The sequence below is a fragment of the Verticillium alfalfae genome, genomic scaffold (assembly GCF_000150825.1).
Source record: "Verticillium alfalfae VaMs.102 supercont1.11 genomic scaffold, whole genome shotgun sequence".
NCBI lineage: Eukaryota > Fungi > Ascomycota > Sordariomycetes > Glomerellales > Plectosphaerellaceae > Verticillium > Verticillium alfalfae.
In genome coordinates, this window is record NW_003315028.1 from 102,569 (window position 1) to 123,442 (window position 20,874).

Genomic DNA, 20,874 nt, shown 5'->3' on the forward strand with positions numbered 1-20,874 from the left:
CCGACTGGGCGCATCCATAGAGGGAGGAGCACGCGTCCAGATCGGTGATGTATTAGGACAGGTCGCCGGGCGGGGCAGAGCGCGCGGGGAGGGCGGTCGTGCCTTCGTTCATGGCACAGTAGGCGGCGAAGAAGGCCTGGGCCGAGGTGATGTCGTGCGTGTTCTCGCAGTTGTAGGAGACGCTGGACTTGATGACGTCGCTGATGGCGGCCGAGTTTTCGTTGCGCGTGCAGATGCATGGCGCGTACTGGTTCTCTGCTTCTGGGCACTTGTCGGACTGGAGGATGTGTCAGTCATGGGGATTCACGGAGGGGGTGCTGAAGCGTTGGGACGTACCATGCGGCCGACAGCTATGGACAGGCCTGACTGAGCGCAGGGCGCAAGGCTGGAGAACAAGGGCATGTCGGTAATCATCTCGGAGACGATGTTTGCCGTCGGCGTTGGGAGGTCAAACGTCTTGTCGGGTGTGCAGTAGGCCGAATAGACAACGTTTGCGCTCGTAAAGTCTTCCGTCGCTGTAGAGTCACAGCTGTAGCTCAGCGAGCTGGATATGGCGGTCGAAATGTCGGCATAGTTGTTGCCTTTGGTGCAAACACAAGACTGCAGCTCAGTGACTCCCTCGCCGCAAGAGGAGATTTGGTTCTGAACATTTTGCGATAGCGCACTCTGCGCGCATGGTGCCTGGGAAACGATGAACATCATTCAGTCATATGGAAGAGCCGCAGCCAAGTCGGCGTCGGTAGACTCACCAACAGAGAGTAAAGGTTCAAGTCTGTGATGTACTGAACGTCGTTGGCCGTTGCATAAGCGGCCGCAAGCAAGACCAGAGAGAGTGAAGACGGCGCCATATCGTCAAGTGACGGGAACTGGTGGCTCCAGTGTGTGAGAGAGGCAGAGCAGCGTCAGACAAGCCCCAGAAAAAATCACAGCTCGCACTTCTTTTCCGCAAACGACGTCAGTGAAGCCCAAGATGATGGACCTTTGGCGAGGAGGAAGATGTAGAGAGAAATAAAGGAGAACGCGACGTGATCGCGGTCGAAATTCAGTCACTCACAGCCCTTGGTGGCGTTCACACTGGAGGCATCCAAGGTCCAAATGGGCATGGCGGCGTTCTTCCGCACTCTCCACAATCCCCGGCAATGAGAGTCTCTTCCCTTCGATAGTCTGTCTGAAGATCGCGAAAAACCCCTGAAGGTGCCCCTGTCCTGACATGACAAGCGAGTAAGTGACCCCTGTCAGCTGAAAGACCGGGCGTGCTTGGCGGACTGTTAGGCAGAGTAGACTCTGTGCCGTGAAGACATTGACCCCGCGTCGCCCTGTCAGTCGTGACGCCCTTCTTGGTGTCACGATTTCCCGTCGGGAGGCAGAAGTGTGAAATGCAGGTAGGCAGTTGGGCATTAGTAGAGCCGGATCACGAGCCTCCCATATACCGTTCTGAATGTGAGAGCAAGGCAGAACGAGAGGCGCTCGCCAGCGTCACTGACCGTCGTGGTCACCCATTCACAACGAAAACCCCACAAGGCGTCGTGCTAGTACAGGGGCAATTACCACGAGGAGGACGCCCACTGGCGCTAAGCGGAATGCTCTGCCAAGCAAGAGTCGGTGCCGACCTCTTCCGGCTGCGAAGACGTTGAAGGCATGGTGCTGAATTTCGCTGTCATAGGGCAGCAGACGGTTGGACATGCGCCTAATCGTTTCGGTGTCCCGATACGGAATGTCGTCGAGGTCGAAGGCTTCCGCATCACCAGCGCTAACTGTACTGGCCTCACGATAAGGTTGGCTGTGGCTTGGTAGAAGTGAACTGGATAGGCGAGATGAGATAGGAGATTCGCGCGTTTTCGAAATGAAGAATGAGCATACATCTTGGACTTGCCACCAGACGTGAATGAGGGAGAGATCAACGCTACGCCTGCGAAACCAAGAGACACCACTGCTGTCAACTGGCCGCCTTATGCAGGGACTGAGACAAGCGATAGGGCAGGCGGCTGATGGCTGCTCTTGGCAATGTCTCGCCAAAAGAAGGTGGCTTGCGACAGTTCATCTTGCCGGATCTTGTTGGCATCATGAATCCATTGATCAGGCTGCAAGACATCGACTGGGGGGATGGCGCAGTTGGGAGCGCGTTAGACTGAAGCCCACTTCAGGAATCCAATCTAAAGGTCGCTGGTTCGATCCCGGCTCACCCCAAAACTTTTGCTAGAGGCCCCTTCACAAGGTTGGCTGTGGTGCGTTCTGCTTGTTGTACTCAGGAAAAGTGATGTTTACTTTTTTGTTTCATGATCGAATGCATCGCTCTATCACTTCAGTGTTATGCGATAGCTACAATGTCCTCCTCACCTGTTATGGTAGTGCTGTCGACGTCACCTGAACTCGTTTTCAACAAACCTTGGCTGAGCTCCTCAACTGGTACCCAGCCGCCATAGCCATGCCCTATCTTGGTTCCGAAAGAAGACATCGTCCGATTGAGGCTGCTCGAGGCCCTACCGGGTCTGCTCGGTGGTCGAATTGTCGCACATGCCTCCATCCCTCGTGCTTCTGACGAGAACGGCGTCAACTTCAACGAGGAAGCCAGGCCGACTCCCAGGTTGTCTGCCGAAGCCCTTCTTGGTATGAATGGACGCGGCTTCTCCCGCATCTTCCCCGACAATCCTCTTTTGGGCGATGGCGGTATCCCTGCCCTGGAAACGCTGTCATTCGATACAGTCATGCGTCTCTGCTCTGTGAGGAACCGCAGATTTTTTGACGAGGATGCGAGAGATCTCTTGGAAGACGAAGCCGAAGTCAAAAAATTCAGAGTTGTCTCATCGTCCGGATCGCCTTCCTCCTCCGCGTCCTCTGCCACCTCCCACTGCGAGACTCGCCCTACCAGCGTCCGCCAGAGCGACAGAGCAACCTTTTCGTGTATGACAGGCACCGCCAGCAACTTCATGCAAGCCTTGACACCCTCCTTCCTCTTCATCGCCCCAATGGCAGTCAATTCCACCATGTCCATGTTGAACTCGCTGTCGATCTGGATGTTCGCCCTCTGCGCCTCCCATTTGTCGTCGAGAAACCGTTCAACATACCTCCGTGCCTCGTCAATATCTTCCCACGCCTCCTCGCTCCCCAATCTCTGATTCCTTCCCTCGTCTTCTCTCGCCTGCCGGCATGAGTCCAGAGAAGCGACAAAGGCCCGCTGTTCCTCTTCCTGATAGCGGAACTTCTTCTCGCGCTTGGCCCTGTTTCGCTCCGAGACGAGCGTCAGGACTTCTTTGGCAATGGCTCGTTTTGTACAGGAGGCGAGACCAAGGTCTTCGAGATCTTCAGGAAGGATTTCGGTCGGTGTTGGCAATATTCGGGGCGTCGAGGCCCTTGGTGACAACGGCGGGTTTAGGTAGACTGGGAAAAAGGCCTTTGTGGGGGAAACTGGCGATGCTGGCCTCGATCGTTCTTGCATCTTGGGGGGAAGCATCAGGGCGAATGCTGCGGCGTCCATTGTAAAGCACTCTCTGACGTGTATAAGGTAGTATGAGACGAAGTGTCCATACCGGAGAAGGAGTTGCACTATTCGAGAGTGCGAGTGTCGTCAATATGGAAGAACTTCGCCCACCCTGCTTGGATCCGGGAACGCTAGTGCGAAGCCTAGATGACGAACTGCGTGGCGTGTTGAGGAGATCATGATGCAAAGTCAAAATTCTCCCCCGGGGCTTAGACTTTGGGCGCCACGCCGGCGTCGTTGTTCTTGTCTTTCCCCCCGCAGACGATTGTGGGCGACATTCCAAGCCTGAATTCAGGTTGGACGAGTGTCTCCAGAGTGAGATTGAGTAGCTTTGCGTGGATGAACGATCAGAAAGCCTCTTCTATTGGTTGGTTACTGCAGGCGTCCAGCAGCAAACCCCCTTGCATGCGTTTGTGCATTTAATCAGTAAGCGTAGACGTTTGCTTCTCAGGGATACAAATCATTGCTTGACAGTCGAAGCCTATAATCACAGGAATATGAAAACTTGGGATTTCTCTACGAATTGGTCTATAAGTTACGTTGTAGCTTTGGCGATCTGATGATCTGCCGGCCAGCCACCCCAATAACCTTTCATCCCTGGCAAATAGGAAGCACCATCTCCTTCTAGTATGCTTCCTTCACATGTATTTCCGAGACAGATGCGGCCGGAAAGTATATGTCACATGAAAGTACGGACTTTGACAGACTCTGGCCTTGCATATTAGTTTGTTTCAGTGTCAAACGGATTTCTCGACACCGTGGCTTCGGTCAGTTTCGGTCAACGAAGAACCTCGTCGGAAGCGTCAGAAACAGACAGCACTGTCTTCATCCTGATGCCACAAAATTTCTAGTTTCTCAAAAACACCTCCGTGCGCTAAAAATCTTTTTCAAGCACTATTGAGTCGTATCTTATATACCATCGACGGGCTTCAAAAGCCCGCTACACGAGCACCATGCAATATTCATGGAGGCACCATGAAGTCATGCTGAAGGGCTCTCCGCGTCCTTTACTTGAACCACCTCAAGATATTCGAGAATTTAGCTCTCTACAGAAGAATAGGGCCTCAAAAACTATGGTCATTGTTCCTACAGGTCAGTCAACTTGGCAAGCGCCCAAAACCCAAGCTCCTGCCCTGCAAGTTCTATTGACAAGACTATGATCAATGGCAACAATGTGCATTTGAAATATTGAGCCGGCCTCCGAATTTATTGGCTGCATTCATCTGGTCCTATTCTAAAAAGAAGGCGCAGAATAAGCATTGTGAACAACGCAATTGAGACCAGCTTGTACCATCTTGCCTCTCCTCTCGTTTCAGATCTTCACAACTACCTGCAGTCCTTCGACTCATTTCCAGTCTGACAACCATCACCACCTCGACAACAACTACAACAATACGACAACACCGCCATGACTATGACGTCCCACAAGCTTCTGAGGACTACCAGGGAGGACGGTCCCTATTGGGCCGGCCCTCTTCTGGCCCTCATCGCACTGGCCACGGCCACATATATCCTCCTCTCCGACTTTGTCGACCTCGTCCTGTCCCCGTACTCCGCCCACCTCTCGGGTGCCTTCTGTGGCATCGTTTTCTACCATATTATCGCCGTCGTTCTCATCCGGTCCTTGTCTTCCGGCGTCCTCCGGTCCTTATTCCATCCTGCCTCCGCCCCCGTTCCTGCCACTACTTCTGTTTCGAAAGCCATCCAGGCCGGCGAATCCTACATTCGCGAAGAAGGTTTCTCAGCTTGCGATCGGCCCGCCTTCTGTTGCAAGCGAACAACCAAGGACCTGAGCGCCGCGTGCCTCGCCAACGCCCGTCTCCAGAAGCAGATCGCCGCCCTCAAAGACCAGATCACACTGCTCCGCAAAGGCGCCCAGGCCTCAGACGCCCAAGCCCAAGCCCAAGAGCAGCGCCTCGCCAACGCCTCGCTCGCCCACGAAGCCGAGATTGCCCAGGTCCGCGCGCACGCCAAGAAGAAGATGGCCGCGGCCGCCAAGCACGAGGCCGCCCGTTTCAAGCGCGCCGCCAAGACCAAGGCGCGGGACGCCGCAGGGGCGGCGGCCGCGCAGGAGACGGTGCGAGCCGAGCTTGCGGCGATGCGCCGGGAGCTGGTCACGTTTCGGCCGGACCCGTTTGCGCGCGCCACGATTGAGGCGCTGAAAAGAGAGAAGAGGGAGCTCGTGGCGCGGATTGTCTTGTTGGAGGCGACGGCTGGTCTGTCGCCTCTCTTAGACGTCTCTGCGTCGCCGATAACGGCTATGTTGGGGGCTCCGGTCTGTGCCTGAGGGGACTGGAGTGTATGGAGGTTTGATTGCTTGAGATGCGCCGGTCGCATGGTTTTGATCTGGTTGTGGTTGGAAAGCAGTCGTGAGGGGATAGGTTAGCTGACTCAGGGTGCTTTTATGATCAGTGGAATAACATCGGGCACTTCGTTTCATAGTCTGATTTCATCTGTGAGAATCTGATTCTTGATCATGGTGATGATGACTACGAAGCACTGATCTCAGATGGAATTCCAGGTGACTGGACAACAGGAGGAAGTAGCATCCTAGATGATGCAGGCGCATCTAGATGATGCAGGCAATCAAAACAGGCGATGGAAGATGTGTAGTCCAAGGATCCGACATGTAGTGCGGACACAGAATCAAAATCTGGAACATCTTTCTTGGTATCAGCAATCCTTCTAAATATCAAGTCCATCCACATGACCGAGGAAATCGCCCTTGGCGCCCCTCAGCAGCTCCTCGACATCAATCTTGCCACCGGTGATGTACCGCTCGCTGACGCCAGCGTTGACCCTCTTAGACAGCAGCTCCCGCAGCTGCGCCCTCATGACGCCCATCTCGGCCTTGCTGACGCCGCGCGCGGCCTCCTGCTTCTTCTTGCGCTGGCTGCCGCGGCCGCCCCACTGGCCGCTCTTCTCGAGCTCCTCCGAGTCGTACTCGACGCCGAGCTCGTCGGCCGCCTTCTTGACCCAGTCATCATCCTTGCCGCCTTTTTCCTTGGCTAGCACGGCATCGGCGAGCTTCTTGGCGAGATCGACGCGCGGCTTGAGGCGCGAGGCGAGCTTGCGGTCAATGTCGACGGTGCGGATGAGGTACTTGTTCTTGCCGGCCTGCTCGTGGTGGACCTTGGCAGCGAGGCGGCGCGTCGGCGTCACCTCTTCGGGGGCGCAGAGGAGGATGCTGAGGCCCGAGGTGGCGGCACGGGCGGTACGGCCGGAGCGGTGGACGTACATGTCGGCGGCGCGGGGCACGTGGTAGTGGATGACCTGGTCGATGCCGGGAATGTCGAGACCGCGGGCGGCAACGTCGGTGGCGATGAGAATGGACGCCGTGCCGGGCTTGGTGGAGGTGAAACGCTCAACGGAGCGGAGTCGCGCCTTCTGCGGCATCTGAGAGTGGAGGGGCAGGGCGTTGAGGTTCAGGTTCGCCAGCATGGGTGTCAGGCGGCGGACGGTACTGATGGAGTTGGTGAAGACGAGGGATCGGCGGTTCGGGTTGAGGAGGATCAGCGCATATAGATAGAGATCCTGCAGAGGTCAGCAAAATGCTTCAGAAACACGACGGGCATAACTTACCTTTTCCATGGCGCCACACTCAATCATGCCTTCCTTCAAGCCCTCGGCCATCTGCGACACGGGGTTGACATCGACAAATTCGGGCTTCTCCTCTCGGAAGTTGAGTCGCTTCAAGAGATACTCCATTGACTCCTCTTCCGACATGAGGCCGAACTTGCCCTTGCCGGCGAGCTTCTGCTGCAGGCCCTTGTGAAATGTGGCTGAGAAAACGAGCGTCTGGCGTGGTGACAGCGTCTGCTCGTCCTCGTCGTCCTCCTCTGTAACGTTGCGGTCGAGAGCCTTGAAGATCTCCTCGGCTTCCTTGAAATGGCCTTCGCTGAGGATTCGATCCGCCTCATCGACGACGAGGTACTGGATCTTCTTGAATGACTCCATGACGGTCGTGTTCGTGCTCAAGACCTCCCACAGGCGACCAGGTGTACCGACGACAATATCAGCCTTGGCCAGCTGGCGCTGCTGTTTGTAGACGGAAAGACCACCGGTGACGGAGCAAACATAAGGCTGCTTGGACAAACCGGCACAGAGCTCCTTGATGTGGTTCATGATCTGGTGCGCCAACTCGCGCGTGGGCGAGATGATAAGGGCAAGCGGGGCCTTGGCCTCTGGCGCATCGTCCGTCTCCATGGCCGAGTCCTGCTCCTCGCCATTCTTCTCGAGCCACTTGTCGACAATGGGGATACCGAAGGCCAGGGTTTTTCCGGAACCTGTCGAAGCCTTGCCGATGACATCGTGTCCCGCTTGGATATGGGGAATGGCGGCACACTGAATGGTGGTCGGCTTCGTGAACTTGAGGCGACGTATCGTGGCGATGGTGGCAGGCGAGAGGTTAAGGCCCATCCATTCCGACATGTCGAGGTCCTCTGTGTCGTCTTCCGCCTCTTCGAGAGTCGAGAAGACGTTGCTCTCCAGGGCGGCGTCTTTCTTGACGGGCTGGGCCTTGATCTTCTGTTCCAGCTTCTCCTTCTTCTTCTCCTGCTTCTCCCGCCTCTTGTCCTTCTTGTTCTTTGGCTTCTCGTCAGCGGTGTCGCCATTCTCGGCCGCCTTGGCCGCCTCCTCGCGAGGGTCGACGTCGGTCATGTTTGTCGCGTCGGTCAGGCCGGCCACCTTCTTTGCGCCCTTGGTAAGCTTCGCGGGCTTCGTGTCGACCGCGGGTGTCGTGTCGGGAGGGGCCTCGGCATCGCTGAAGCCTTGGAACTCGTCATCGTCCTTGTTCGCCTTGGCAGCGTCTTCGGCTTGCTTCTGGAGGTCCTCTTCGACGGCGTGCTGCGGCATGTGAGCATATGCGCAGGAAGCAGGGTCGTACGAAATGGGAGGGAGAAAAGGCAAATGGAAAAAGGCAACCTACAAACTCAATCTTGTCGCCATTCCTGACGACATCGATACCCTCAATTGCCTCGAGAGCGTAGAAGCCCTCGGCATCGTCGAACATCTCGGGGACGTCAATCTTCTTCCATGGCAGCTTCTCGGCGGCGACAGCCTTGCGTTTCTTGGGGAGGGCCAGAGCCTTGGGGACGGCGAGCTTCTGGCGCTTCGGCGGGGCATCGACAGGGCCAGTCTTTGGTGCGGCCTTGCGCTTGTTCTTTTGTATGGGCGCCATGACGAGTGGAATGGCCGGTGTGAGGGTGAACGATCCGGTATTGGTGGGGGAGGGGGGAGGGGGGGTTCAGCACGGCACAGGAAAGTGAAGCTGGCTGCGACCTGCCAGAGCCAGAAAAAAAAAGTTCAAGGCCCTTCTTTCCTCCGAGCAATCCCCGGATCGCACCGACCACACCTTAAATCAGCCTTACTGCTGCCCCTCGTTCCAGCGCCTTCAGGCCTCGTCGTAGCCAGTTCAGGGCCTCCACCGAGCGCGCCCCGCCCTCTGCCCCTCCCCATTCTGCCCCTCCACCAAAAATTCTCGCGTGAGTCTTTTGCTGAGCTTCACCCAGCCTGCGGCACCAAGAGCTCACAACACAAACCACACCACACCCCTTGCCCCTCTCGCCCCTCCACATACCAACCTTTTCCCATACGAGCATCATGGGAAAGACGTCCAAGGACAAGCGTGATGCCTACTACCGGCTGGCCAAGGAGCAGGGCTGGCGAGCGAGAAGTGCCTTCAAGCTGCTACAGCTTGACGAGGGTGAGACAAGCCCGCAATCTTGTCCCAAATGAAGTGAGATCATTAACGAATGATTTGCAGAATTCGATCTCTTCCATGGTGTGACCCGTGTGGTCGACCTCTGCGCCGCCCCCGGCAGTTGGTCCCAGGTCCTCTCCCGCGTCCTCATCAAGGGCGAGAAGTTTGGCCGCACCGCGTGGCAGGACCGCGAGGCCAGCTTTCGCCAGCAGATGCTCAAGATCTTCCCCTCCGGCGCATCCGATACCGACCAGCCCATGACGACGCCAGCCAGTGCCACGAGCCCCAGGGACGACGTCAAGATTGTGTCGATCGATCTCCAGCCCATCTCCCCCCTCCCCGGCGTCGTGACCCTGCGCGCCGACATTACCCACCCCGCCACCGTCCCGCTCCTCCTCAAGGCTCTGGACCCAGACTACGATGCCACGAGCCAGAGCAAGAATGCAGCGCACCCTGTCGACCTCGTCATCAGCGACGGTGCCCCCGACGTCACGGGTCTCCATGACCTCGACATCTACGTTCAGTCTCAGCTCCTCTTCGCCGCCCTGAACCTCGCCCTCTGCGTCCTCAAGCCCGGCGGCAAGTTCGTCGCCAAGATTTTCCGCGGACGCAACGTCGATGTCCTCTACGCTCAGCTCAAGGTCTTCTTCGAAAAGGTCATTGTCGCCAAGCCCCGCTCCTCACGCGCCAGCAGCGTCGAGGCCTTTATCGTCTGTATCAACTTCCAGCCGCCGCCCGGCTTCAAGGCGAGCCTCGAGAACCCCCTCGGCGTCGGCCACCACGTGCCCGCCATGGTCGAGGAGCGCAAGGGCCAGCTGCCCGTCGTCGCCGACGCCTTGCACCAGAACCCCTCCACGGGTGTCTGGGACGGCGTGCCGACGGCGACGTCGGCCAGGCTCGGCTCGGACGTCATGGAAGTCGAGGCCTACGACGATGTTGACGAATCGTCCGACATGGACAAGAACATTCGATGGATCGCGCCCTTTATTGCCTGCGGCGACCTCTCAGCCTTCGACTCGGACGCCTCGTACCAGCTGCCCGAAGACCACGTCTCCCTCGACCCCGTCCAGCCCCCAACGGCACCCCCTTACAAGCGCGCCCTCGAGATGAGAAAGGTGGCCGGTGGCGCCTACGGCAAGACGACGATCAAGAGCTGAAAACCGGAACCCCATTTCATTCACAAGATGAGATGCATCTGCGCTCGCTACCGCCTTGTCGCTCCTACATATCCTCCCTTTCTCATTGCGGCTTCGCCCGGACGCCGTCGCCCGTCGCCTGCATGATGAACAGCCCATTGGTCGACTCGCTCCACTCGCGCGCGCCCAGCGTCTTTTCGTACATCCTGTTGCCCTGCAGCGACGACGATATAAGCAGCACGCGCCGCAGCTCCGGCCACGCCTGCAGCTCCTCGTGTAGACACTCCATCATCCAATGGCCGAGCCGCTTGCCTTGGTGCGCGGGCAGGACGTACACATCGGTCAGGTAGCCGACGCTGACGTAGTCGGTCACAAGACGGCCAAAGCCAACCATCTGTGGGGTCGACTTGCCTGCGGACGAAATTAAGCGGATGGGGAGCATGGAAGCTGGGGGAGGCATCATGCCAGGCAGAAAGCGACGGGACAAGGCAAGCACAGAAAGGGTGTGTACATACCGGCAATCGCAGATGTGGAGTCTGGTAGCGCGTACACGGCGATGCAGAGCGAGTGGTTGACCATCTTCCTGAGGGCCTCCTCCGGCAGGGCCTGCGACCACCACAAGACGTCCGAGTCGAGAGCCGCGTTGAGGGCGTCGAGCTGGACGAGGCTCCGGTTCGTCGATACCATGTACCCGTCGCGGTACCAGCTCCTCGCCACCTCGTCCGGCATGACGGTCTTGTCTGCGCTCATTTCTGTGGTGTATGATGCTATGCTGGCTGTACTGGTTATACGAGGACAAAAGAGGGAAATTCCGGTATCATGTCTTGCGTGAAGGAGTATTCCATTCTGGCCTCTTTTTTTGAGTCAATTTAGATGTTCCTCCCATCTTATATACTCTGTGTTCGCCCTGGTGATGAATCAGGAAAGTGTGACTCCTTCCCGTGGCATGTCATGGCCCACCCCGCTTTACCTTTGGAGGTTGCGCCGCGCGCCAAAATCATGTACATCTTCGACCCCACACTCGCACTACACATGCACCGGCCCGGGTTCTCGTCAGCACTCGGCCCCCTTCCGGGTCCCTGCGCGGTGACGACTCTCTACAGGAGGTCCGAAGGACAAAGTCAGATTGTAGGGAAGAGACTTGGTCCGACGTTCCCTTCATTCGGGTGCCGTCCAAGCGTGATCGTCGTGATCGCCGTAGGTGCTTGTGCAACATGATCACCTTGTACCTTACCAAAGTGTGCGACAAGTCATGCAAGCGGTGAAGCACATACACAGATAGACCCAGAATAACAGCACAATCCTCGATACGTCAGACCGTCACCCTCCTCGGGCCTTCAAACGTAGTTCATGTGCTGTTTCGACCCTACAATGAGCGCTGGTGACAACGTGACTATCAGTGAGCAACCGGGCATGGCAGATGGCAAAATGACAAGCCATTGTTGACATGTGCAAATTCAGATAAACACAGAACCGCAAATAATGCCAGGGTAGCACGCAGCCTTGCAATCGAGTACTTTAGGCGTTGCAATAACAGAAAGATCACGCCTCGAGAAACTTTCGTGGAGCACACAAGAACGAACAACAGTCTACAGACACAAGAAAAATCTCCGTTTCGTCAATAATGTGTGCATGCTAGTTGTACACGTGGGTAACATCCCACTTGTGCTTTTTTGCCCCTCCCATCCCTGTCCGTGACCACCAGACTGTCATCCCAGGTCCAAGCAGCAAGGGTGTATTAGTACAAAAGAAAGAGAAAAGTCCAGTGACGTGGCCGGAATGTCCACATGCTATCCACTGCATCTCCCGTCTCAGACGTGGCACGCATCTCAATGGCTGCCGCGTGCCCTCTTCGCACCTCCACCAGCCTCCCCGTCGCCCCTGGGACGTTTGGTCCCTGGCTGGAAGTCGTTGGCGCCCGGGTTCAAGGCGCCTCCCTGCTGGTGTCCGCCGCGGCCGCGACCTCGGCCGGAAAATCCCCCTCGCTCGTTCGGACCACCAGTCGACACACGTTGGCCGGGTGTTTGATACGTGCCACGGCCTCCTCGTCCGGCAGCACCGCCGCGACCGGGGACTGGGATTCCACTTCTGACCGTAGGTTGATTTGGCTGAGCCTGCCCTGTTGTTGTCGTCGCTGTTGCGTTTGCTGTAGCAGCATTGGCGAACGGGTTCGCGGGCAGACTGGAGGCGTTCCGCTGGCAGCAAAAGGATTTGCCGCGGCTGGTGTGGTTGTCGGCGCTTCGCCAGTGGTGGCGACTGCGGCCTTCTGGCCTGGTGGCTGAGGAATGCCGCTGGCAGCTGCCGTCACCGGCTTCTGTCCAGTCGCTGTCACCTGTGCCGGCGGTGGCTTGCTCGGAGTGGCTATAGCAGAGTAAGTAGATGCACTGCTCAGTTGTGATGACTTGGACTTACCAGAATTATTTGTCGGAGCAGTCGCCGGCGCAGGCGCAGGCGATCCAGAAGCAACGCGAGGCGTGTTGTTGATCTGGGCATTAGCCGGAGCACGCGCAGGAGTTGGCTGAGCGGCAGGCGCAGGCGCGGGCTTAGCCACCTTTGCCTCTTCCCAGACCTCGCCAACTGGCCTGGCGGGTGTGTTGGCCGCGGCTGTGGAAACAACCTCCAGTTTAGCGTTTGCTGCCCTGACCTGGTTGTCTCTCATGTTGATCTGCAGGGCTGACTTCTTCTGCGCGAGTGCCTGGCCTTCCTCCCTCGCTGTTGAAATCTTCGACTCGTATTCCGCCTTGAGCGTAGTCTCTGCTTTGGCCGAGTGCTCCTCAAGCTTCTTCTTAAGGTTTGCGGTAAAGATGCTCTTAGCAGTGGGGTTGGTTGCGAGAAGTTTCCGTACCTCGCCATCAGAAAGTGGAGCGTTTGCGGTCGGTGTGTTTGATGGCGGCTCGGGCTCTTGTTTCTTGACCGGTGTCGAGGCGATAGGCTGTTCCTGGGAGGGCGCAGCGGCAGGGTGTTCTGCCTGCCAGATAATCTTCTCCTGGTCGACTCTGGTCTGGAATTCCTGCTCCAATTTCTGCCTGTCTTGGCGCAGCCTATCATTCAGAGCGTTTTTCATCTTGTCGGATCGCTCCTTAAGCGTTTGATTCTGACTTTCCTCGATGGCCTTCATCTTGGCTTCGCACTCGGATGCCTTAGTCTCATATTCAGAAGCCTTGGCTTCAGCCGCAACGATCTTGTCCTCTAGTGCCTTGCGCTCCTCATCTGACAGGGTGTTGTGCACAGTCTGGGCGGTAACACCGCCAGACTCGACAGACGCTTGCGATGCATCGGCGGTTTCGCTTTGTCGCTGAGCCAGCTCGCTGGCCTTCTTCTGCGCCTCGTCTCTGGCCGAGACGGCACTCTGCAACTCGGAACGCAGGCTCTCGAGCTCTTGTGTGGCAGATTGCTTCTGCGCTGTCATGTTTTCGAGCTCATTGCGCAGATTCGCCAGGTTCTGCTCCAACTGCGCAACCACATCTGCGGAAGCGGAGCCCGACGGGTCGGTGTTCGCTGCTGACGGCTGAGTGGGTGTCGATTGGCTCGCCTGGGCCTCCAGCTGTAGACGCTGAACTTGTTGCTGGAACGACGAAATCTGTTGTTCGTACTGAGACTTCTGCGACGATGAAGCCTCGAGCTCTTGCTGGATCCGTTGCACTTCGTTGTTCGCTGCGTTCAGCTGTTCCTGGAGCTGTCGCACCTGCTCATCCTGTGTGCTCGAAGCGCCCAGCTCATTCTTGACCTGCTCAAGTTCGGACTTGACAGCATCCAGTTGAGCCTGGATGTTGTTCCTCTCTGCGATCGCCTCATTCTTGTCACCCGAGAGCTTCTTTGATCGCTCCTTGAACTGCTCCGTGAGTTTCTGGCGTGTGTTCTGCCAGTTGCTCCGCTCTCCATCCAGAGCCTTTTGGATCTCATCCAGCTGTGACCGCAGGGGAGCTTCGGCCTCCTTGAGAGCATCGCGTTCGGCCTCAAGGTCGGTGACCGTCTGCTTGAGCTGATCCATCTCGGCGGGGTCGACACGGCCGTATTTGGTGAACATGCCCTCGGTGCGCTTTTGCCAACGGTCGCGGTCCTCCTGGATCTGCTTGATCTCTTCCTCGAGGAAGCCCTTCTGCGTTTCAATCTCCTCAATCTTGGCCTCCAACGGTTGGACCTTGCCTTCAAGCTCCTCAATCTTGGCGTTCTTCTCGGCAATCTGGGCTCTGGACTGCGTGAGCTCATTGCGTAGAGTGGCACTGCTTTCGCGGTAAAGGTTGAGCTCGTTGATCTTCTCCATAAGGTCTTTGTGAGCGAGGGAACTCTGGCCACTCTCGGCTGCGGTTCGGCGTTCCTGGTCGAGCTTGAGACGTGTCTCTTCCAATTGTGACTGTGAGTAGGTGAGCTGCTGCTGCAGCCTCTTCGACTCTTGCACCTTGAGGTCGTACTGGACTTCGAGAATGTCCTTCTCGCGCTGCAGGTACGAGTTGAGTTCACGCAGGCCGTCGATGGCGTTGTCGGAAGACCCTCCTCCCTCGGGAGAGTCCGCATTGTCGATGGTCGATGTCCGGTTCTGCTTGAGCGCGGAAAACTGTGCAGTAACACTCTCAAGCTGTTGATGTAGGAGCTTATTCTGCGCGTTGGCGTCATCACGACGAGCCTTGAGTTCGGCAATCTCCTGCTCTAGGTGCTGTCGCCTGTCTTCCCATGAGCCTTGAGACTGCGCAAGGGTGACCTTGGCCGATTCGGCTTCGGCCCTCAGAGTTGCTGTTTGACTCTTGAGCTGGTTGTACTCGGCGCGCAGCTGCTGCGCTTGCTGCGCGGCCTCGGCATGCTTCATCAGCTCATGCTCATAGTCTCTCTGAATTCCGGTCGTAATTTCTTGCTGAAGACGCATGTCGTCTCGATGATGCTTGGCAGCTTCCGAATGGCGCTCAGCGGTCGCCTTGAGCCTCTCGAGTTCTTCCTCGAGAATCTTCTTCTCGTCCTCGAACTTGCGAGCCACCTCGCCTTGTGCGTCTCTGAGAGCCGAGAGCTCCTTGTTAGAGTTGGCCAGCTCAGCAGACACATCTTCAACACGCTGCTCAAGTTCCTTGATCTTCGCGTCCTTAGCCTGTAGAGTCGTCTCGATCTCGTGCTGGAACTGCTCCTGCGAATCAGTGAACTCGGACAACGCCTTCTCGTTCTCTTCGCTGAGGTTCTTGTATTGCTCAGCCTGCTCCTTTGCATTCTCCAAGTGAGCACGGGCAAGCTCGAGGTCGCGCTTGAGATCGGCGACTTCGTTGATGAGCTCACGGACTTCACTCTCGTTGTCGTGGTCGGGTTGCGTCGTCTCGGCGGCGAAACTGCCGGGTCGGGGTGTCGGACGAGGTTGCAGACGACCGTACCGCTCCTCAGCGCTACGAAGCTCGATCGTCAATTCGTCCACTCGGGCCTGTAGATGATCGCGGCTCGTCTTTACGGCGACGTGCTCTTCGCGAATTTGGCTCAGGTTGCCAGAGAGCTCATCGATTCGCTTTTGTGCCTCCCTAGCATCAAACTCCTTCCTCAGCTGCAGCTTCTTTCCCTCTTCAACCTCTTCGGACAGCTTCCGCTTCGTATCAGAGAGCTCGGACTCCAGGCTCTCAATCCTGGACTGAGACTTGCGGCGTGCTTCGGATTCGCTGATGTCGCGTTCGTTCTGAAGAGATTGGTGCGTGGCAAGGAGACCATTGAGTCGGGCCTTTTCCTGCACGAGGCTTTCGTTGTCCTGGTTGAGTCGGTCCTGAATATCCTTCCACAGTTTCTTTTCTGCCTTGAGGTTCGCCGTTTCATTGCGCATGCTTTCGACGAGACCACGCGCCTCGATAAGTTCCTCCGCAACCTGCTGTGTGCGAATGTCCTGCTTGGCAGCGCCTTCGGAAAGCACCTGGGAACGCTTCTGCAGTTCTTTGTTATCGGTCTGGAGTGCCACAAAGTTGGAATGCAGCATCTCGTATCTCTCGGTAGCCAGGGTGAGCTGACTGGAAATCTTGGCTACCTCTGCCTGCAGAGCGTTCTTCTCCCCAGACACCTTGTCAACCTGGTCCCGAAGAGACTGTCTGACAGCCTCAGCATCATCGCGGTACGAGTCAAACTGAGCCTGAAGGTCTCGCAATGCCACCTGAGGTGACACACTATCACCCTGCTCATCCTCGATACTAACAAGAGGGTGACGCTGTCCATCGTTGATGGGGCTGCCAAGAATCGAATCCAGCTCGCCGGAAACGTTCTTCTGTTGCAACAAGCGACGGAACATATCGCGCTCGGTCTTGAAACTTTCTGTCGTTGTGCGCAGGGATTGGCGTTCATCTACGAGATTGGCGAGCTGCGTCTTGAGTTCGTCCACAAGTTTGCTGTCGTGGGCCGCCTGGTCCTTTGCCGCACGAGCTTCTTCATTTTCCATCTTGTCGGCAAGGTCTCGGGTGACCCGAAGTAGTTCCTGGTTCTTCTCCTGCAGCTCCTGAATGTCCCTGAATACAACAAACTTTTGGGTGATGAATTGATTGGTATCGGACATATCAGACAGCGCGTTCTCGGTGACCTCACCTCGAGACAGCTGTTCGAGCCTGAGGGTTTCCTCTCGGGTAAGCTGCTCAAGACCCTTCTCGCGGGCGTGCATGTTGAACACAAGCATTTGGATCTGGGTGCTGAGGTCGCGGAGCTGGTTGCGGAGGATCTGGGCCTCCGCCTTGTGGTAGAGAGGGCGCTCTCAGCCTTGCGAGCTGACTTCTTGGCGGCATCGCGCTCCTCGTAGCTCTGTTCTGACAGCTGTGACATCTTGGTGATCTCAGCCCTCAAAGCATCGGTTTCGGCTTGAAGTTCCTCGATTTCGGGTGTCTTGGCTTCTAGAACCGAAATCATGTTGTCGAGTTCTTCTGCCAATTGCTGGTTCCGTCGTTTCTCGCCGGCGAGCTGTCCCTTCACCTTGTACAGCTCCTCGATCGCCTGAGTGGCCGTGATGGCAGTCCTGCTGCGGACAGAGCCCGGGGTCGCGAAAGGCGACGCGGCTCGGACAGCGAGTGAACCGTTGGGGCGTGGAGTGGAAGGGGCGGAGGGAGCTGACGCAGGCTGAGGCGCTTGTTCCATGCGCACCTGTAGTTCGTCAATCTCTCCCTCGAGTTGACCAACGCGTTCTTCTAGGATACGACAGTTCTCCTTCTCCTGCTCGAGCTGCTGCTGAAGGCGCTTGATATCATTGACGTGCTTCTGATTGAGGCTTTCGCGCTCGCCCTCGAGTTGCTGAACGCGCGTCTTGTGGTTGTTCGTCAGCTGGTTGGCCATATCGACGAGGCGTTGTTTGCTCTCCAGCTCATGCTTGTAGCTCTCTTCAGTGCGCGCGAAAGCTTCCTGTTGTTGCTGCAGCTTGGTGAGGGCCTCTTCGGCCTTGGCCCGCGCCGCATCAAGACGATCACGCAGTTGCTGTTCGCTTCGTTTGAGGGCTTCGGTCTCGGACTTGGCATCTTCGTTCTGACGCTGCAGTTCAGCGATGCGCGCTCCCTTTTCCTTGCGGTACTTCAAAGCCTCCTCGCTCTTCGTCTTGAGTTCATTTTCAAACCACTCGCCGTTGCGCCGGGCGAGATCGAGTTGTTGCTGAACAGAGTCCTCGCGGTACTTGGCGCTGCTGGCGGCTGCCTGAGCGGCTTGGAGCGAAGTCTGGAGGGATGTGATTTCCTTGTTGAGCTGAACGTTCTTCTGGTGCTGCTTGGCGAGCTCGTCGGACAGCTCAGAATCGCGCGCATTGCGTGATTCTAGGAGTGCCATGTTAGCCCTGTTTGAAGACTGCAGGGATTCGATGCGATCGCGCAAGGTCGTGATCTCGGAGTCGTGGTCGGATCCCCTTGACTTGAGGGATTGCAGCTCGTTTTCGACATTTTGGCGTTTCGTCTCTGGGGAGCACAAGGTTAGTTTGTGCGATGGTGCAGCCGCCAGCGGACTGAAAACAATAGACGCGCACCTTCTTCGTGGAGTTTCTGGCGTATCTCCTCGACGTCCTTTAGCGCTTTGTCGGCGGTCGCTTTGGCGTTTCGGCATCTCTCTTCGGCATTGCGGTGTGCGCTCTCCAACTCGACCTCGAGCATGAGCTTGGCATTGTATACTTCATCAAACTCATCCGCCTTGGCAACCAAGGCTTGAAGGAAGGATGCGACGAGCTCCGGCGTTGGATCGGTGGTGATGGTGTTCACAGCGGATTCAGCAAGGCCCAGGTGGCCAGCTATCCTTCCAGTGTCTACAGCAGCTGCTGCCATTTCTTCGCGCTACTTATTGGAAGGAGCCGTCATGAGGGTCGCGACTGCGTTGAGCCTAAGGGGAGATGGAGACGGTGAAGAGAAAGATTGTTCGTGTTTGTCGCGTCTCGGGCAGCACCCCGCGGTGTTGATGAAAGCCCGATTCAGCTGGCGCAGAATTGGGTCTTCGAACAAAGAAAAGGGGGCGGACAGGTCGATGAATGAAATTTAGCCACCTTCTCTCTGCGTTGAGAGGAGTTGGGAATGGAAAGGGGGGGCCGAGGTCGTGGTAGGTTGAAAGAAGCTCGACGAGGCTTCAACAGGTGGTTGTTTTCCTACCAAGGATCGCGAGGCTGCAAGGGAAGGCAGAAGAAGCTGCAGCTTGGACAGGCAGGTTACCATGGAGGAAAGTGACCAATGGGAGGGGCTATGGGGACAGAGCTGGCAGAGCTTCGTCTACCGATGTTCTGCCGGGAGACGTTGATGTGGTGGGTCTCCGAATGCATTACATAACATGACAGTAGGTATGGAGAACAGGGGAGATGGCTTAGGTAAGTCCTCCATATCATCACGGCCGTAGGCAGCTCTGTTCTGGATACAAGTTTGTGTATACTTCATGCCTCCATAGCTTCTGCCTGAGAGGTTTCTATGTGATCTGTTGTTTCAGATTACAAAACTTAAAGGTGTAAAAGGAGTCTGTCAAGGCAAGCTTGAGTGCTGGGACTGAGACACCATCCTCTAGGTCGGTATGGCAAGGCAGGAAGCTGTACTTTTGGTTGTCATCTACTGAAGGGGCAGGAGGACTCATTTGGAGGTATCAATCATACCTGCCTGCCTCCCTGGGCTTCTCTTGCCGTCAGACGTCAGATGAGGCATGCGACTGCATATCTCTGCAGTGGCTTCTTCAATAGCATTTTCCTGTCTTCTCCCATGTTTGCTCTGAATTCCTTCATCCGTGTTACTTCACTCATCATTATTGTTTTCCTGACAATCTGAAGCGCATGGCCCGTGGTAGGTTATGACAAGCCGCAGTATGCCTTGCGCTGGTACCGCCTTTGGCCCGAGTCAAACCAGATGTCCTGCCCAGACACTTTCTGCTGCCTCAACACCGATTGCAACATACTTCTCCCACCAGCATTGAGCAACAAGCGAGGCATTCTCCGAAGGAGCCTGTGATCGGCATCAGCTTCCGGTCAGGTGCAGCTTTGTGGAGATAAGCTACCCCTCCCACCCTTTCAGCTCTGAATCCTGCAACAGACCCAAACCCGGCATTCTGTGCGAGCAGTGCTCTCCGCCACCGCGAACAGCATACTTATGGCCTCACATACTGATGCTGCACCCATGCTAGCCCGTCAGCCCTGAGGGGCTCTTCGCCCGTTGATCATAATCGGCCAACCAGAATAGTCAACGCCCAGAGATAGTCTGCACGGCCGGGTCTCCACAGTTCCTATTGCCAGCAAGTATTGTCCACAACCATGGTGGGCCCATTGCTGAGGACGCGCTGTGGTGGTTGATGGTGATTGAAGCTCACGCGGGTCACACAGACGAGGCACCTTGGACCTGGATCAAAGCGGCAACAGGTGGGCGTTGAGCGACTGCAAATCTGTCCCAATGTGATGCCAACACATCCAACTCCACACCTCTAGCACAGCCCGCCGTCATGAGTATCCAGCTTCGCAGACACGGCAGCGAAGCGAGCAACATTTGCGTTCACGGCGTGTTTTCGTGGGCCGTATTATCACGATCGTGGATGGCTTCGCCCCCAACATCAATCTCACTTCCTTTCAAACCCTATGGCTGCATGCCAAATCTCCTGTCCAACGACTCTAGGCCACATCCCCGATGCGCGACGACGAGGCGAGCCAAGGTTGCGGCCAACAGATGCTATGCTGTGCAGCCCACCCCGTCATTTCTGATTCGAGGCGACCCTGGTTCCTTTGACAAACAAGACATCGTCGGATGGTGGCGCTGGCTGTGGCCTCGCTGGCGTTTTTAGCGGCGTCTCTCGTCCTCTTTTTCCCGCACAAACGGCGCCTCTTTACGCCGCCTGGGGCATAAGCAGACCGCCTTGACGGACCAGGGGTGTCATCACGGCCGACTTCCATTCGTCAGTTTGATATGAACCTATGAACCGAAAGAACGTGGAGGTCGGCGCATTGTGAGAGAGAAATCCATCAGGCCGCCATGAAGATGAGGCTCGCGGAGCTTCCTTTGGTTTTTGCACACTATTTTTCTTCCAAGACATCAAGTTCAACGTCTCCGACGTCTTGAACGACTGCCCCGGGGCCTGCAGGAGACCGCCGCTCTTGGCCGTTTCACTGCAACTAAATTTGAACGCCCAGAGAAAAA

The 20,874-nt window shown here is 56.7% G+C and overlaps 7 protein-coding genes and 1 non-coding gene across 8 annotated transcripts; 3 read left to right on the forward strand and 5 right to left on the reverse strand.

Annotated features, from left to right (window-relative positions):
• Positions 1-52: 52 nt before the first annotated feature.
• On the reverse strand, positions 53-848 carry VDBG_07864 (conserved hypothetical protein; the record flags this gene model as incomplete). Its single annotated transcript, XM_003001559.1, has 3 exons — positions 53-277; positions 337-681; positions 750-848. 3 exons carry the CDS (start codon positions 846-848, stop codon positions 53-55), a joined length of 669 nt encoding a protein of 222 aa, XP_003001605.1.
• Positions 849-2,097: 1,249 nt separating this feature from the next.
• Positions 2,098-2,187, forward strand: VDBG_15172. Its single transcript has one exon. It is a non-coding gene; the product is annotated as a tRNA-Phe (tRNA).
• Positions 2,188-2,480: 293 nt separating this feature from the next.
• Positions 2,481-3,475, reverse strand: VDBG_07865 (predicted protein; the record flags this gene model as incomplete). Its single annotated transcript, XM_003001560.1, has 2 exons — positions 2,481-2,687; positions 2,867-3,475. 2 exons carry the CDS (start codon positions 3,473-3,475, stop codon positions 2,481-2,483), a joined length of 816 nt encoding a protein of 271 aa, XP_003001606.1.
• Positions 3,476-4,886: 1,411 nt separating this feature from the next.
• On the forward strand, positions 4,887-5,765 carry VDBG_07866 (predicted protein; the record flags this gene model as incomplete). The annotated part of the gene is made up of 1 exon (XM_003001561.1): positions 4,887-5,765. The coding sequence occupies one exon, from the start codon at positions 4,887-4,889 to the stop codon at positions 5,763-5,765; it is 879 nt and encodes a 292-aa protein (XP_003001607.1).
• A 398-nt stretch (positions 5,766-6,163) lies between these two features.
• On the reverse strand, positions 6,164-8,657 carry VDBG_07867 (ATP-dependent RNA helicase MAK5; the record flags this gene model as incomplete). The annotated part of the gene is made up of 3 exons (XM_003001562.1): positions 6,164-7,012; positions 7,061-8,323; positions 8,406-8,657. The coding sequence occupies 3 exons, from the start codon at positions 8,655-8,657 to the stop codon at positions 6,164-6,166; spliced, it is 2,364 nt and encodes a 787-aa protein (XP_003001608.1).
• A 422-nt stretch (positions 8,658-9,079) lies between these two features.
• On the forward strand, positions 9,080-10,336 carry VDBG_07868 (tRNA (uridine-2'-O-)-methyltransferase TRM7; the record flags this gene model as incomplete). The annotated part of the gene is made up of 2 exons (XM_003001563.1): positions 9,080-9,182; positions 9,243-10,336. The coding sequence occupies 2 exons, from the start codon at positions 9,080-9,082 to the stop codon at positions 10,334-10,336; spliced, it is 1,197 nt and encodes a 398-aa protein (XP_003001609.1).
• An 82-nt stretch (positions 10,337-10,418) lies between these two features.
• VDBG_07869 (conserved hypothetical protein) lies at positions 10,419-11,065 on the reverse strand (the record flags this gene model as incomplete). Its single annotated transcript, XM_003001564.1, has 2 exons — positions 10,419-10,726; positions 10,831-11,065. The coding sequence occupies 2 exons, from the start codon at positions 11,063-11,065 to the stop codon at positions 10,419-10,421; spliced, it is 543 nt and encodes a 180-aa protein (XP_003001610.1).
• A 1,174-nt stretch (positions 11,066-12,239) lies between these two features.
• VDBG_07870 (conserved hypothetical protein) lies at positions 12,240-18,546 on the reverse strand (the record flags this gene model as incomplete). Its single annotated transcript, XM_003001565.1, has 3 exons — positions 12,240-16,760; positions 16,847-18,186; positions 18,255-18,546. The coding sequence occupies 3 exons, from the start codon at positions 18,544-18,546 to the stop codon at positions 12,240-12,242; spliced, it is 6,153 nt and encodes a 2,050-aa protein (XP_003001611.1).
• Positions 18,547-20,874: the final 2,328 nt, after the last annotated feature.